General features: G+C 46.7%; 2 protein-coding genes across 5 annotated transcripts in view; both read left to right on the top strand.

Annotated features, from left to right (window-relative positions):
- LOC113154160 (myosin-9-like) overlaps positions 1–8,971 on the top strand; it is a 30,858-nt gene extending 21,887 nt beyond the window's left edge. For both annotated transcript variants that reach the window (XM_026348208.1, XM_026348199.1), the window contains 25 exons: positions 124–245; positions 330–399; positions 488–648; positions 859–967; positions 1,075–1,206; positions 1,327–1,533; positions 1,630–1,767; positions 1,881–2,004; positions 2,117–2,288; positions 2,382–2,594; positions 2,673–2,817; positions 2,909–3,115; positions 3,293–3,397; positions 3,820–3,972; positions 4,069–4,317; positions 4,425–4,637; positions 4,719–4,931; positions 5,012–5,173; positions 5,267–5,395; positions 5,508–5,596; positions 5,682–5,805; positions 5,938–6,146; positions 6,410–6,518; positions 6,735–6,907; positions 7,444–8,971. In XM_026348208.1, coding sequence (XP_026203993.1) covers positions 124–245; positions 330–399; positions 488–648; positions 859–967; positions 1,075–1,206; positions 1,327–1,533; positions 1,630–1,767; positions 1,881–2,004; positions 2,117–2,288; positions 2,382–2,594; positions 2,673–2,817; positions 2,909–3,115; positions 3,293–3,397; positions 3,820–3,972; positions 4,069–4,317; positions 4,425–4,637; positions 4,719–4,931; positions 5,012–5,173; positions 5,267–5,395; positions 5,508–5,596; positions 5,682–5,805; positions 5,938–6,146; positions 6,410–6,518; positions 6,735–6,907; positions 7,444–7,558 — 3,843 coding nt within the window. In that variant the 3' untranslated portion in view covers positions 7,559–8,971. The remainder of the gene's footprint in view (positions 1–123; positions 246–329; positions 400–487; positions 649–858; positions 968–1,074; positions 1,207–1,326; positions 1,534–1,629; positions 1,768–1,880; positions 2,005–2,116; positions 2,289–2,381; positions 2,595–2,672; positions 2,818–2,908; positions 3,116–3,292; positions 3,398–3,819; positions 3,973–4,068; positions 4,318–4,424; positions 4,638–4,718; positions 4,932–5,011; positions 5,174–5,266; positions 5,396–5,507; positions 5,597–5,681; positions 5,806–5,937; positions 6,147–6,409; positions 6,519–6,734; positions 6,908–7,443) is intronic.
- Positions 8,972–10,340: 1,369 nt separating this feature from the next.
- On the top strand, positions 10,341–16,166 carry LOC113154725 (mitochondrial glycine transporter A-like). 3 transcript variants are annotated; one of them, XM_026349076.1, is made up of 8 exons: positions 10,341–10,400; positions 13,362–13,428; positions 14,114–14,238; positions 14,344–14,428; positions 14,558–14,737; positions 14,823–14,991; positions 15,089–15,249; positions 15,523–16,166. In XM_026349076.1, exons 2-8 carry the CDS (start codon positions 13,414–13,416, stop codon positions 15,643–15,645), a joined length of 858 nt encoding a protein of 285 aa, XP_026204861.1. In that variant the 5' UTR covers positions 10,341–10,400; positions 13,362–13,413; the 3' UTR covers positions 15,646–16,166. The 3 variants fall into 3 exon arrangements, with proteins under 3 accessions (XP_026204861.1, XP_026204878.1, XP_026204870.1); XM_026349093.1 differs by lacking the exon at positions 10,341–10,400 and adding an exon at positions 10,457–10,465; XM_026349085.1 differs by lacking the exon at positions 10,341–10,400 and adding an exon at positions 12,846–12,897.
- Positions 16,167–16,198: the final 32 nt, after the last annotated feature.

The following is a 16,198-nucleotide window of genomic DNA, read 5'->3' as shown; positions in this document are numbered from 1 at the left end:
ATGAGACAACAAACATGTCCCATCAACACAAAAACCTTAGAACTGAGCTTTGAAACCTGGTGTGAACATATCTGAAGACACCCGTTGATCTTCATATTCATGATTAGCAAATGTCCTTTTCAGGCTGGAAAACTGGACCCCCACCTGGTTCTGGACCAGCTGAGGTGCAATGGTGTCCTGGAGGGGATCCGTATCTGCAGACAAGGTTTCCCCAATCGTATCGTCTTCCAGGAGTTCAGACAGAGGTAACAGAAAAACAACACTGTTCCCATCGTGTTGTGTCGTAGTCAGACAGACGTATTCATAAAACATCATCTGCCCTCTCACAGGTATGAAATCCTCACTCCGAACGCCATCCCCAAGGGCTTCATGGATGGGAAACAGGCCTGTGTGCTGATGGTAAGCGGGTCTGCAAGATTTGAGCCAAGCTCCAGCGTATCTCCGTCCTCTGCTGCATCACTGATCAGTGCGTTTCCTCTCACATCAGATCAAAAGCCTGGAGCTGGATCCAAACCTGTACCGCATGGGCCAGAGCAAAGTCTTCTTCAGAGCGGGAGTCCTCGCTCACCTCGAGGAGGAGAGGGACATGAAGATCACAGACATCATCATCAGTTTCCAGGCGTGGTGCAGAGGCTACGTGGCCCGCAAGTAAGAAGAAAACATGTTTTTTGTTTGTGTCACATTTAAGACTTGATTATAGAGCTCTTTTTTTGTCCAGAGCTTTAAAAATAACTTGTTTGAAATTTATAGAATGGTTTTGCTGCCCTTTAAATGACAACAATGAAGTTGCATTTAACTACATGATAATATAAAGTGCAGTTTTCTGTGGTCTAATAAGAGTCTAATGCTGCTTTGCAGAGCTTTTGCCAAAAGGCAGCAGCAGCTCACTGCAATGAAGGTCATCCAGAGGAACTGTGCCGCTTACCTTAAACTCAGGAACTGGCAGTGGTGGAGACTCTTCACTAAGGTGAACCCCTCTCTCTCCTGAGACGTCACAGCCGACATCTTGGCTACTGTGCGGTTCAGTCCAGCTTGAAGCTGAATTTTCTGACTCCACCTTTTATGTCTCCACAGGTGAAACCTCTGCTGCAGGTCAGCAGGCAGGAGGAGGAGATGCAGGCCAAGGATGAAGAGCTGAACAAGGTGAAGGAGAAACATGTGCAGGCAGAGCAGCAGCTGCGAGAGATGGAGGGCAAACATCAGCAGGTAAACTTCAATTTTTTGTCCTGTGCCTAGAGAATGAGTTGTGGACATTGCTAGTAAACACCTGGCTCATGCTATCGTTCTGTTCATCTCAACTGTCTTCTACGTTTGCTCTGCTTGCAGCTGAATGCTGAGAAAATGGCTCTGCAGGAGCAGCTCCAGGCAGAGACTGAACTCTGCGCTGAGGCTGAGGAGATGAGAGCCCGTCTGGCTGCCAAGAAGCAGGAGCTGGAGGAGATCCTCCACGACCTGGAGGCCCGGGTGGAGGAGGAGGAAGAGCGAGCTTCTCAGCTGGCGACGGAGAAAAAGAAGATGCAGCAAAATATCACAGTAAGTGATTCCAGATTGTGTGGACTGGAGACACTTCACAGGAAACATGCTGCGTGAACTGACCTTTTAACTCCTGTCACTCGTATCTGCACACAGGACCTGGAGCAGCAGCTGGATGAGGAAGAGGCAGCCAGACAGAAGCTCCAGCTGGAGAAAGTCACCATGGAGGCCAAGTTGAAGAAGATAGAAGAGGATGTGATGGTTCTCGATGACCAAAACAACAAGCTAAACAAGGTCAGGATGAAAAGAAGACGACCAGCTGACGGATGTTGTCACTATCTTACTTGATTGGAATCTTTAGGCTAATGTTATCTGAGAATAACAGTTAAATGTGTTTCTGAAAACAGGAGAAGAAGCTGATGGAGGAGAGGATCTCTGAGTTCACCACAAACCTAGCAGAGGAGGAGGAGAAATCCAAGAGTCTGCAGAAACTCAAGACCAAACACGAGGCCATGATCACAGACCTGGAGGGTAGGAAGACAATAACAGCAACTAAAGATCCAGTTGGGCCTAAACAGAACTTGTTATCATGGCTTCTTTTCTTTTTCCTCTGTTTAACTTATTGTTCCTTTTTTACTGTCAGACCGTCTGCGCAGAGAGGAAAAGCAGCGCCAGGAGCTGGAAAAGAACCGACGCAAACTTGAGGGCGACTTCACTGAGATACACGACCAGATCGCCGAGCTGCAGGCCCAGATCGCTGAGCTCCGCGCCCAACTAGCCAAGAAGGAGGAAGAACTCCAAGCAGCTTTGGCCAGGTCTGTATGAACAGAAGTCATGTGAAGAAAGTGCTTGTCATCGTTAGTCTGTAGCTCTGTTGACTTATTTTGCTGATCTGTTGCTCCCTGAAGGATCGAGGAGGAGGCAGCGCAGAAGAACCTGGCCCAGAAAAAGATCCGGGAGATGGAGGCGCAGCTCTCTGAACTGCAGGAGGATTTGGAGCTGGAGAGGCAGGCTCGCACCAAGGCAGAGAAACACCGCAGGGACCTTGGAGAGGAGCTGGAGGCCCTCAAGACCGAACTGGAGGACACTCTGGACTCCACAGCTGCTCAGCAAGAGCTCAGGTACAGATTCTGGTCTGGGGACTGGGGTGTGTTTGACATTTTGACACCAGCTGAATGACGTGTGCTTTGTCTCCTCAGAACCAAGCGTGAGACAGAGGTGGCACAGCTTAAAAAGACTCTGGATGAAGAGGCCAAAGTCCACGAACACCAGCTGGCTGAGATGAGACAGAAACACAGCCAGGCCTTCGACGAGCTCAATGAGCAGCTGGAGCAGGCTAAGAGGGTACTTCAGATCTCCGCTGCCGCCTCTAACAGCTGTTCTTGTCCATTTCTCATGCGCACACATTTATTATTGACTGACCATGTCCCTGCAGAACAAAGTGTCGATGGAGAAGGCCAAGCAGGCTCTGGAGTCGGAGAGGAACGAGCTGGCCATTGAGATGCAGACGCTGATGCAGGGTAAAGGAGAATCAGAGCATCGCAGGAAAAAGGCCGAAGCTCAGGTCCAGGAGCTGCAGCTCAAACACTCAGAGAGTGAACGCCAGAGGATGGAGCTGGCTGAGAAACTGACCAAAGTGCAGGTACGACTGCAGCTCTCTGAAAGTGACGGAGCGTTTTCCTGTTCTTTTGATTTCTGCATCCATCAATGTTTCTTCTCTCTGTCTGTGCTTTTTATTATGTTTTTAAATGTTTTTACCTTCTACATCTTTTACCTGACTCTTCTGTGCAGTGCAAACATTGATGTGTTTTGCCCACAGGCTGAGCTGGATAATGTCAACAGCGTGCTGAGCGAGGTCGAGGGCAAGTCCATCAAGGCAGCTAAAGACTGCTCTGCTGTGGAGTCGCAACTGCAGGATGTTCAGGTACAGAAGGACGACAGAAATGTTCAGAGAGGACACTTCACATCTATCTGAGCCAGACGTGCTGCTCATCACTTATTAATTACTAATCTAATAAAAAAACTGAGGTTTCTGCATCTTTAACACGAGGAGAGGAAACAAAAGGTCACTCAAAGAATGATCTGTCATACAGATTTAATGTTAAAATGAATGAGCACAGAAACTTCCCACCTATTATAGATAAGTATAAAACAGCTTGTGCTGTTAAACTCACATGTGAGTAGAGCAGGATGTGAAACTGTTATTTAACAAATTATCATATCATTAAAACTGCTGCACTGAAACTTGGTCAGATTTTATTGTTTCATCTTCAGCTGTTTCCCTGCAAACATCGCGTTTCTTGATTATTGTGTAATCCAGCTTTGCTTCGTCCATGTTTACAACAGGAACTGCTCCAGGAGGAGACGAGACAGAAGCTGTCACTCAACACACGTCTTCGGCAGCTGGAGGACGAACAGAACAACCTGAAAGAACAGCTGGAGGAAGAAGAAGAGGCCAAGAGGAACGTGGAGAAGCAGCTTCAGCTGGCACAGGCTCAGGTAGAACATGTGAAGGCTGCTGCACTGTCTGATGACGACTTCCTGTCTTTTAGCTCAGTATAGAAAGTGTGAGTGACACCACCTGTTTCCCCACAGCTCACTGAACTGAAGAAGAAGGTGGAGCAGGATTCCGGTTGTCTGGACTCTGCTGAGGAGGCAAAAAAGAAGCTTCAGAGGGACCTGGAGGGAGTGAATCAGCGTCTGGAGGAGAAGTGTGCTGCCTTTGAGAAGCTCGACAAGACAAAGACACGTCTCCAGCAAGAGCTGGACGACCTGCTGGTGGACCAGGACCACCTCCGGCAGATTGTCTCCAACCTGGAGAAGAAGCAGAAGAAGTTTGACCAGGTGAGACGATGAGTACAGTGTGAGAGAAAGGAGTCTGCCCAGAGATGGTGTGTGTTTAAGGGTTGTTGATCATGTCTGAGTTGTTGTTGGTCCTGATTTTACTCTAGATGCTGGCCGAGGAGAAGAACATCTCCGCCCGCTATGCAGAGGAACGTGACCGTGCTGAAGCTGAGGCTCGTGAGAAGGAGACCCGGGCTCTGGCTCTGACCCGTGAGTTGGAGGCTCTGATGGAGGTCAAAGAAGAACAGGATCGCAGCAGCAAACTGCTGAGGGCTGAAATGGAGGACCTGGTGTCCTCTAAGGATGATGTTGGAAAGAATGTAAGTCTGGCAAATGTCTTTTCAGAGGCGTTACATGTTCATACTGTTGCCTTAACCACAAAACTCTTCGCTGTCCTGCAGGTCCACGAACTGGAGAAGGCCAAACGTGCGATGGAGCAGCAGCTGGAGGAGATGAAGACTCAGCTGGAGGAGCTGGAGGACGAGCTGCAGGCTACAGAAGATGCCAAGCTGCGTCTGGAGGTCAACATGCAGGCCATGAAGGCGCAGTATGAGAGAGACCTGGCAGGACGTGATGAGATGGGCGAGGAGAAGAAGAGGGCTCTGGTCAAACAGGTGCGGAGAGGATTTGGTTAAAGGTGGAAAGGGCAGTTTCTCATAGAAGACATGTCTGAAATCCCTGGTGTGTCCTTCAGGTGCGGGAGATGGAGATGGAGCTGGAGGATGAGAGGAAGCAGCGTTCTGCCGCCGTGGCCGCTCGCAAGAAGCTGGAGTTGGATCTGAAGGAGCTGGAAGGAGGCATTGACCTGGCCAACAAGAACCGCGAAGAGGCCCTGAAACAGCTGAAGAAACTCCAAGTGAGTCGCTGAAAAGACAAACAAGAAGTGTTTGAAAACCAAAAACGTTTGTTCCGTTTACTCAGACTCGGTCTCATTCTTTTGTCTCCTCAGGCTCAGATGAAGGATCTTGTCCGGGAGCTGGAAGACACTCGTTTGTCCAGAGATGAGATCCTGACACAGAGCAAAGAGGCTGAGAAGAAGCTGAAGACCATGGAGGCAGACATGCTCCAGATGCAGGAGGTCTGCACCTCTCCTGCTTTCTACTTTCTGCTTTTGCCACTCGAATGATGAAAGTGAAGAATCAGATTGAACTTGAACTTGTTGCTCTTTGATTTGATTCCTCCCTGTGCAGGAGTTGGCAGCTGCCGAGCGAGTGAAGCGACAGGCCCAGCAGGAGAGAGATGAACTGCAGGATGAGATTAACAACCAGGCCAGCAAGAAGTAAGACAGTAAAACGATCAAACTGTCACCACTTGTGTGCGTCACCTGTTACTCACATTCCACTTTTCTTCACTCTGTGTCTCAGCGCTCAGGTTGCAGAGGAGAGGAGGCGGCTGGAGGCTCGTATCGCTCAGCTGGAGGAGGAGCTGGAGGAGGAGCAGTGCAACACGGAGCTGACCAACGACAGGCTGAAGAAAGCGATGCTGCAGGTGTGTAGGTTATTAAACTGCAGGTTTCACCGCAAATCATAAAGAGCTGGTTATCATCAGTCTGAAACCAGAGAAATTTAGAACAAGAAAACACAAATGTTCTGACAGAGGTATGGAAACTTGCTCTCGTAGTCCGACCAGATGAACGTGGAGCTGACGGCAGAGCGCAGCACCACCCAGCGTGTGGAGGGAGCTCGTTCTCAGCTGGAGCGACAGAACAAGGAGCTGAAACTGAAGCTGCAGGAGCTGGAGGGAACCGTCAAGTCCAAGTACAAGGCCAACATGGCCGCCCTGGAGGCCAAGATCGCTCAGCTGGAGGAGCAGCTGGACCTGGAGACCAGGTAAAAACCTTATTTACTATAAATGATTCTGAAAGTATTTGTTAATTTAAACTCATCAAACACTGGATGATTTATTGTGTTTAGCTTTAAATTATTATATATATATTTGGTGTGTGTGTGTCTGTGTGTGTGCGCGCACATGCACTGTCTATTTATTACATATTTTATTTACATTTTCAAAGATTAGATTCAAAGGTCCAAACTTCACCTGCAGTATGTGTCATGTTGGCTTCAGTCTGATCAGTGTTGTGCTCTTCACCCAGGGAGCGGCAGGCTGCCACCAAGCTTGTGAGACGCACAGAGAAGAAGCTGAAAGAGGTCATCCTGCAGGTGGACGACGAGAGACGCAACACAGAGCAGTACAAAGACCAGGTCGGAGGTTTCCCACCCCCACTGTGCTGTATTATAGCTGTATTCTTATGTGTTAATGAGCTTTATCAGTATGTCAGTGCTTTCAATCAGCCTGGTAGCTGCATGATGTTTTCATGCCAAAATAATCTAAACACTGACATCACATGAATTAATTCTTATGAAGATGATCCTGATCTCTGTGAGATACAGACTAAATGAAAATGTAACATTTCTTAGGCCGACAAGTTGAACACTCGCATGAAGCAGCTCAAGCGTCAGCTGGAGGAGGCTGAGGAAGAGGCTCAGAGAGCCAACGCCAACCGGAGGAAGCTGCAGAGGGAGCTGGAGGACGCCACGGAGTCGGCAGACGCCATGAACCGTGAAGTGACCAGCCTCAAGAACAAACTCAGGTGTGTGAAGAGACGCAGTAGCTTTTTATTCTATTTTCAACACAGACAGATCTGTTAGAAATGAAATCAGGAGTTCTGTTTCTCCAACATCAACCTGACGGGGGTGTTGTGGGTAACTCTCTGTTACAGAGGAGCATTCTGCAAACATGCACATTTTCAAGTCTTCAGCCCTTTTCAGACACAGATGATCCCAAACAGAGCTGACCTCAACTGTAGAGTTGTCTCATCACACAAACACTATGTTTGAAGAAATCAGAATCATTTTCTTGTACTTTGTAGCTCGTCTCATTTACACCTAATTCAAATCGATCAGTTTGTTGTGGCAAATACTGCTATTGAACACTTACTCTGTACCTCCAGTCAGTAAAGATATGATACAACAAACAACATGCAAACATTGGTGGTGCTTATTTGCATAATTCCAGTGAAGGAGGTAGAAAACTGAAACTGAAACCGGTATAAACATCAAATCTAAATGCAGGACGTTGCTCTTTTTATTCCAAATGCAGCCTGCTCACTGTGTTTTTGGTTTTCAGGCGTGGAGATCTCCCCTTCAATGTGCGCCGCGCCATACCCCGTGGCGTCAGTGGCGTCGAGAGCGACGAGGACGGCGAGGCTAAGAGCGAGACCCCCGAACCCAAACCTGAGTGAACGACCACAGTGCCACACAACTCCTTAGAACACCCATCACTGCACCTGCTGAACCGAGAGGAACATAAATAGAATAAACAACAAAACTAGAAGCAAGATTCGGCTGTTTCCTCCCAGTTTAGCTCTGTGACGGTTTGATCTGTTGAACATCCACAATCTATGCATTCTTCACACACTCTGACACACTCTGACACACTCTGACACACACACAACACACACAAGCCAGTAAACAGACAATCACATGCTGACAAATACTCTCCTGTTATTTTTGGGCCAAATTTTTCTTCCGCTTCCTGTTTCATTCTCTGGGAAAAATAAAAAAAAATATTTTTATAAGGAAACATTCCAGTTATGTAAGTCCTGCTTTAGCATCTATTTTTCTAATTGAAGAAAGAGAAAACAAAGAGATGAATTAAAAATAAAAAATGAATGAAGAACAATTACTGGAGGGGACCAAAGTGATATCTCAATCTATAGATTTGTATTTTATGCAGACGTTTTTATAATGGTTAAGAATGGAAATGCTTCATGTTTATTATCCTGCTCTCGCCTCAGTTTATAATGAAGGTTTATATGCTGAAATGTATCCTATCAGTTTAGCTGCAGTTAGCATCGTGTCTACTCTTTGGGGCTTAATAAATTGATGCACTCACATTTCATGTTGGGGAAAAACAAGTTGAAGGCAGATTTCGAATTGGACTCATTGGCGCTTATCGAAGGCATCTTATTGTGACTGCTGAAATGTCTTAATTCTGCACTGAGATGAGAAGAACACTTTAGCCTTGACATTATAAACCACTGCCTCTGTGACGGAGAAAAGAAAGACCATGCTCTGCTCATTTAGTGACTGCCAACACACACTAAGGCCTTAAATACAGCTTCATTGTACTGAGCAGGGATGTTGGCTTTGTTTTCTGGACATGCATTGATTTCTGTGTTTATCACTATCAGTGTTTTTGTTAATGTTCAGGGTAAAGTTTAACGGGGTGGTGGGGGTAGTTTCTTACTCACAGGAGACACTGTATTCTCAGGGCACAGCTTGCTGAGGGAGGAGTAGCCCCGGCTTCATCACTGAAACCTCTGCACACGATACTGTCCACTGGCCTGCAGAGCTTCATATAGATATGGGGCAGGTTAATATGTGGCCAGGTAGATGACCCCAAACCTTTGCAGGCTGTGCTCGGGGGGAGGGGGGCGGCTTTTGGCTCACACTGCTGGGAAGTGAGAGGAATGTGTTACAGCTCACAATGAAACGACGTCTTTCACACTTCAAAACCAAAATGAAAGTAAAAAAAAAAAAAATACTGCATCTCCTCAAATCTTTTGTACCGTTTGTCTGTCTGCACCTCTGGAATGGAAATCATGTTGTGAAATGTTGGTATTATTACAATTAAAGAGGCTTTCTAAACTGCTGCACGTGTGATTGAATCATTTCGCGTTTGTTTTAACAAGCGACTGAAGGGAATTAATGAGTTAACAGCAGGTATGAGGTTCACAGCAAGAAGGACGTCTGGAAATACTAAAACCTACGACGTTAAAGTCAAAGTATAGGAATATTATGGGTAACATGCACTTAAAGTACTCATCGGGGTTTAGAGCCATAATCCAAAAATCCAACATGTAAAATTAAAGTTAAATATTAAAGAATAATATTACTATTAAATATTTGTGGAGGAGGTGTCCATATAATGTTAAATGTCTAAATTATTAGGATAAAGCAGAAAAAGAAATAAAAGAATAAAATTGCTAAATTAATCTAAATACCTTTTGGAATACATATGTATACACATAGAAGTTACGTTTCACGTGTAAAAAAGAATAAAGTAGCTTAAAGTGAAAACACTGAGAAGTACTCAGTCACTAACAGCAGAGGGCAGTCAGTGATTTCCATCCAGCAGAACAGAAATCACAAGTGGTTTCACTGTGGACAATAAATCAGTGTATGAATAAGAAACTGAGTTAGAAAGTCGTGATGTGATGAACTGAAGTTGAAATAAACACTATTCAAATTCTGTCTGAATCATTTTGTCCTGGCTACAGATACAGAGGGGGAGTAGAAATCCCAGCAGTGATACTGTGTGTAATGTAGCTGTTAAGTACTATTTTATATACTACTTCCAAATGATGCTACTTCATACCTTCACCCATCTACAGTGGGAATTACTGCTGCAGTTGGTGATTTTTACTCTTACATTTGATTCCTACAGTTGCCAGCTGTATTTCACTCATGAATTTTGAGATACTTACAAACATCAGTACTTTTACTCCACTGCAGTTCAGGGACAAACATTGTACTTTTCTTATTTGACATTAATCTGCAGATGCAGAATTTCATTCTCCTTGAATCTGTTCATGAGTCTGAACAAGACCTGAACAGACTCTGCAGAAATCTGATTGATGAGACACGTGAAACGAACCTGGAATAGACTCAGACATTCATGAACCTTCATGTTGTTATCAGCACAGCACTTTAAATACTTTTTAATTGTCCCTCAGATCATGATGATCATAGAAATCACTTGTACTTGTGTAGTTGTGCTTTTTGATTTAGAGTTGGTTACATATACTAATACTAGTACATACTAATGATGTTTTAAACCCTCCTATTTTACCTAAATAGATTATATAATTATGATTAATTAGTGTTGACTAATTTAAAATGTGCTCACAACCTTTCACCTGTCAAGTAGGTAGTGCCCTTTAAGTCTTTACGTCACCGTCGGAGCTGATTAGCCAATCAGAAGCCAACGACTCTGATATGGGCGGGGCTTCTTCCGCGTTACGACACTCTACGTCATCAGGAACCGGCCGGTGTAAGTTATGAATGAAGCCGTTTTTAAAGGTAATTAGTGTTTTATAGATATTTTATTTATATATTTATGTTTTAAATGTGATGTTTCAGCAGCGGTAAGTCACAAGTTGATGACGACACTCAGTGAAGTTCAGGAGTACCTGAAAATAACTTTTAAACCTTGTTTCCATGTGTGTTTCCTAATGTGATCATCTAACGGGAATTCCTGCAGGAAATACATTTCTACACTACAACCATCTGTTTCCGAAGTTTAAACCACTAGGTTGTTAAAATAATGAATCATTCTTTGAACCATCTGGACGAAAATCTATATCTGAAACATGTTTAGAAGTTTCCACTTGATTCGCCGCCATCTTTGTTTTGGTATTTTCTCCTTCAGTGGATTAAATATTTGATCATCCAGGTGGTTACATGAGTCCTTGTGGGTTCTAGAGGAGACTTCAGAACAACGGAAGTGTTTGGAAAAGATCTGCACGGTTTTTCAAATATCACCGGCTAATTAACAACCGGTCATTAGCTATGTGAGCTACATGCCTGCTGAGACACGAGGACCACAAACCTGGACTGAAGGGTGATGAGAAGACCCGAACCAGGAGAAGAGACCTGCACCAGGAGAGACCTGCACCAGGAGAGGAGAAACCTGCACCAGGAGAGACCTGCACCAGGAGAGACCTGCACCAGGAGAGAGACCTGCACCAGGAGAGACCTGCACCAGGAGAGACCTGCACCAGGAGAGACCTGCACCAGGAGAGAGACCTGCACCAGGAGAGAGACCTGCACCAGGAGAGAGACCTGCACCAGGAGAGAGACCTGCACCAGGAGAGAGACCTGCACCAGGAGAAGAGACCTGCACCAGGAGAGAGACCTGCACCAGGAGAGACCTGCACCAGGAGAGACCTGCACCAGGAGGAGAGACCTGCACCAGGAGGAGAGACCTGCACCAGGAGAGACCTGCACCAGGAGAGACCTGCACCAGGAGAGACCTGCACCAGGAGAGACCTGCACCAGGAGAGACCTGCACCAGGAGAGACCTGCACCAGGAGAGACCTGCACCAGGAGAAGAGACCTGCACCAGGAGAGACCTGCACCAGGAGAGGAGAGACCTGCACCAGGAGAGGAGAGACCTGCACCAGGAGAGGAGACCTGCACCAGGAGAGAGACCTGCACCAGGAGAGAGACCTGCACCAGGAGGAGAGACCTGCACCAGGAGAGACCTGCACCAGGAGAGACCTGCACCAGGAGAGACCTGCACCAGGAGAGACCTGCACCAGGAGAGAGACCTGCACCAGGAGAGAGACCTGCACCAGGAGAGACCTGCACCAGGAGAGAGACCTGCACCAGAGAGAGACCTGCACCAGGAGAGACCTGCACCATGAGAGACCTGCACCAGGAGGAGAGACTGCACCAGGAGAGAGACCTGCACCAGGAGAGAGACCTGCACCAGGAGAGAGACCTGCACCAGGAGAGAGACCTGCACCAGGAGAGAGACCTGCACCAGGAGGAGAGACCTGCACCAGGAGAGAGACCTGCACCAGGAGAGACCTGCACCAGGAGGAGAGACCTGCACCAGGAGAGAGACCTGCACCAGGGAGAGACCTGCACCAGGAGAGACCTGCACCAGGAGAGAGACCTGCACCAGGAGAGAGACCTGCACCAGGAGAGGAGAGACCTGCACCAGGAGAGGAGAGACCTGCACCAGGAGAGACCCTGCACCAGGAGAGAGACCTGCACCAGGAGAGAGACCTGCACCAGGAGAGAGACCTGCACCAGGAGAGAGACCTGCACAGGAGGAGAGACCTGCACCAGGAGAGAGACCTGCACCAGGAGAGAGACCTGCACCAGGAAGAGACCTGCACCAGGAGAGAGACCTGCACCAGGAGAGAGAGACCTGCACCAGGAGAGAGACCTGCACCAGGAGAGAGACCTGCACCAGGAGAGAGACCTGCACCAGGAGAGAGACCTGCACCAGGAGGAGAGACCTGCACCAGGAGGAGAGACCTGCACCAGGAGAGACCTGCACCAGGAGAGACCTGCACCAGGAGAGAGACCTGCACCAGGAGAGAGACCTGCACCAGGAGAGGAGACCTGCACCAGGAGAGAGACCTGCACCAGGAGAGACCTGCACCAGGAGAGACCTGCACCAGGAGAGGAGACCTGCACCAGGAGAGGAGACCTGCACCAGGAGAGAGACCTGCACCAGGAGAGAGACCTGCACCAGGAGAGAGACCTGCACCAGGAGAGAGACCTGCACCAGGAGAGAGACCTGCACCAGGAGAGAGACCTGCACCAGGAGAGGAGACCTGCACCAGGAGAGGAGACCTGCACCAGGAGAGAGACCTGCACCAGGAGAGAGACCTGCACCAGGAGAGAGACCTGCACCAGGAGAGGAGACCTGCACCAGGAGAGAGACCTGCACCAGGAGAGAGACCTGCACCAGGAGAGGAGAGACCTGCACCACATGCACATAAAACACAAACAAGGCGGATTTAATTAATCAGTATAGAACTTTTGTCTTTGGGATAAAAAGGTAAAATTAGGATGGAAAGTAAAAATGTTAACTTCTTAGAACTGTGACATAATTCTGACTCAGTGAATCTTAAAAATGTTTAAAGTTTTTCTTTTTTTTTTCCATCATAACATTCATTTTTATTTCCAAGTCATAGATAAAGACAAAGATCGTTATCTGGAAATGAAACCAGAGGTCACATTTTCTACATGCACACGTCTCACATTAGTTTATTGAGTTCCTGCAGCAGAGTGATGCTTCCTAATATGTATCAGGATGATGTGGGGCTAGTTAATGAATAGCTGTGTTGGATGGTCACAAATGGGAAACACTACGTCAGTCAGATGCTCTTTATTTAAGGGCCGTGTGTGTGTGTGGACATCAGCAGCCTGATGCAGACAGCACGACCGAGCACATGCTCCATCATCATCTAATGTAATTTAATGGACTGACTGTGTCACGCTTTTCATTTCTCCTGTTTTTAGATTTGAGTTGTTTCAGTGTGAAAACCAAACTTTAGCATCATACAGAAGAACTATGGAACTGTCACTGGTGAGTGAGCACAGTTTATTATTATCTATCTATTATATATATTATATCTGATTTTAATTATTAGTATATAGGTTTTTTATTCATGTCCTTTTTTTGGTTTGAGCAGAAACATTATTTTCTATACTCTGGGCATCGTGCCCGACTGATAACATGAACATTTGTTTCCTCTCTAACATGATGAGTCGTGCAGGGAGTTGTTGCACAGCAGCAGGCGAATGGCTGCTGGATTTATACGTTTATTGAGACAAATTACGACTCTGTTTTATCACAGCTGAATAAAACATTATGAACGTGTACTGAATCTTGAGAGACTGCATCACAGATTTTACAGTTTGTATAAACCAAGGGGACAAGAACATTCCTTAAAGACAGGAAACTAGATTTAACTAAAACAGAAACTAGATGTTTGACCAAACGATAAGTTAATATACATAAGAAGTTGGGTTTTTGCACATTATAACATTTAATTAGGAAAAAAGGTCTCTGATGTTGGACTAATGGTGAATGTAGTGACTGATCACTGGGACCTCAAATACCTACTTTACAAATCAAATTTCTGCTCCACATCAACTGAGGCTGTGTGATCTCAGTACTTTTAGTTAAGTAAAGTCGTCCAGCTCTGTCTCAGTGTTTTCACATCACACATGAAGCTCACTCACTGTTTTTCACCAACTCCTCTTCCCAGGCTCCTCCAGCTATCAAAGCCTTCATGTGTGGCTCCCTCAGTGGGACCTGCTCCACGCTGCTTTTCCAGCCTCTGGACCTGGTGAAGACTCGTCTGCAGACTCTGCAGGGAGGAATGCAGCCTGGGTGAGTCTGCATCATGTAGTTCAACCTGAGCTAAACACACGCAGCACATTAAAACCTTATCGACTGTTTCCAATTGGTTAATTCTTGCTCAAATTCTTGCTTAAGTTCTGGCAGAGTGGGGATGGTGGCAGTGCTGCAGAGCGTGGTGCGAACAGAGAAGCTGCTGGGACTGTGGAAAGGAGTTTCACCGGTGAGAACGTCTTCACACTAACGTCTACTACTTATCATTAATCATCTTATTCAGATTCGTCTGTGTGTTGACAACTTCACCAGCTTCAGCTTTTCCCTCCTCTGACTCTGCTCTCTCATCCACCTCTAGTCCTTCGTTCGTACCATCCCCGGTGTCGGGATCTACTTCAGCACCTACTACTCTCTGAAGCAGCACTTCGTCGAGGGCAGACACCCAGGGGCCTTGGAGGCCGTGCTGCTGGGTGCAGGGGCCCGGACAGTGGCGGGGGTCGTCATGCTGCCAGTCACCGTCATTAAGACACGGTTTGAAGTGAGTGGTGGAGTTTCTCTTAAGTCTTTTTGTATCGAACACTGTTACACACATTATACCTGAAGTGAATGTGTTTGTGTTTCAGTGCGGCAGGTACAGTTACAGGAGCGTGTTCGGAGCTCTGCGCTCGGTGTGTCAGACTGAAGGTCCTGCAGCTCTGTTCTCGGGTCTCGTGGCCACGCTGCTGAGAGACGTTCCCTTCTCTGGGATCTACGTCATGTTCTACAGCCAGACCAAAGCCTCGCTGCCAAAAGGTAAGACGCAGAGAGACGGTGTTAACAGTGACGGTTCAAGCTTTGCATGTTTTTAACATGAGTTAGAGTGAATCCCTGCTGTCTGTCTTCCCTCAAGAAATCAGCACGTCTTCCTCCGCCCCACTGGCTAACTTCAGCTGTGGGGTCCTGGCTGGTGTGTTGGCGTCTCTGATCACTCAGCCTGCAGACGTAGTGAAAACACACGTGCAAGTCAATCCGCAGCTGAGGACGGCCGAGGCTCTCAGATTCATCTATACGGTAACTATCTTAGTACAAAATAAATAAATGTACTGAACTGTAAATGAACTGTAGCATCAGCGCTGCAGTACTGAAGGAGACACAGCTCCAGTCCTCACATTGTACTTATTCAGAACTTCAGTAAATGTACTTAGTTACTGCGATTAGGTCCCTTCAGTGGTTCAATGTTGACTTTTAACTGTTAAGACTGTTTGCTCTGTTTTTAAGTTTCATTTTATTTGTTGAACAAAATAACTGTACAGCGCTCGATTGACGTCTGTCCTCGTTTCTAAGGAACATGGACTCCAGGGCTTCTTCAGGGGAGCCGTCCCTCGGTCCCTGAGAAGGACCATGATGGCCACCATGGCATGGACCGTGTACGAGCAGCTGATGTCTCGTCTCGGACTAAAGTCCTGAAGAGGAGCGTTGATGGGAACCTTGATGAAGAAAGTGGATTCAGACTCCAGTCGTGAAGACGGAAACGGGTCGAAATCATCACAGTGAAGTTGATCATTAGTGTGTCGAGGCTTCTGGTGACTTTAAACGCTCAGTGTAACCAGAGACACGGACTGTTGAGCTGAAAACCCTGCACACACGTGACGAGAGAGACACGGAGCGTGTTGATGAAAAAGGGTTTAATGGCTGAAAATAGGGAATTTCAAGAGTTTTTGGGATCGACCCTGAGTGGAGATTCCTGTGTGTCACAGTTATGGAACATGTCATGTGATTTTTACTGCAGTTCATTATCACTCAAGACACTGTCCCAGATAGAGTTCAGACTTTTGTCACGCACTTTAACCTGTGCAGCTCGTATCACGGCTCTTATTACAGTTGAAAAGCTACAGAGTTTTAATTTGGAGCCTGCTTTTCTCACAATGTGCTGAATTCAATCTGAATTCAGTTGATGCTCATGTTTAAAAATGTTGATCTAAAATGTTTTTTACTCCACATTACAAAACATTAACGTTGT

The sequence above is a fragment of the Anabas testudineus genome, chromosome 8 (assembly GCF_900324465.2).
Source record: "Anabas testudineus chromosome 8, fAnaTes1.2, whole genome shotgun sequence".
In the NCBI taxonomy this organism is placed as follows: Eukaryota; Metazoa; Chordata; class Actinopteri; order Anabantiformes; family Anabantidae; genus Anabas; species Anabas testudineus.
This window is presented reverse-complemented; position numbering and strand designations above follow the sequence as displayed.

Excerpts from the sequence above, each read along its gene's own strand:
- LOC113154725 (XM_026349076.1), top strand. Across the intron at positions 14,239-14,343 it reads CAGGGAGGAATGCAGCCTGG|TTCTGGCAGAGTGGGGATGG; the intron begins GTGAGTCTGCAT and ends TTCTTGCTTAAG. Across the intron at positions 14,738-14,822 it reads TCATTAAGACACGGTTTGAA|TGCGGCAGGTACAGTTACAG; the intron begins GTGAGTGGTGGA and ends TTTGTGTTTCAG.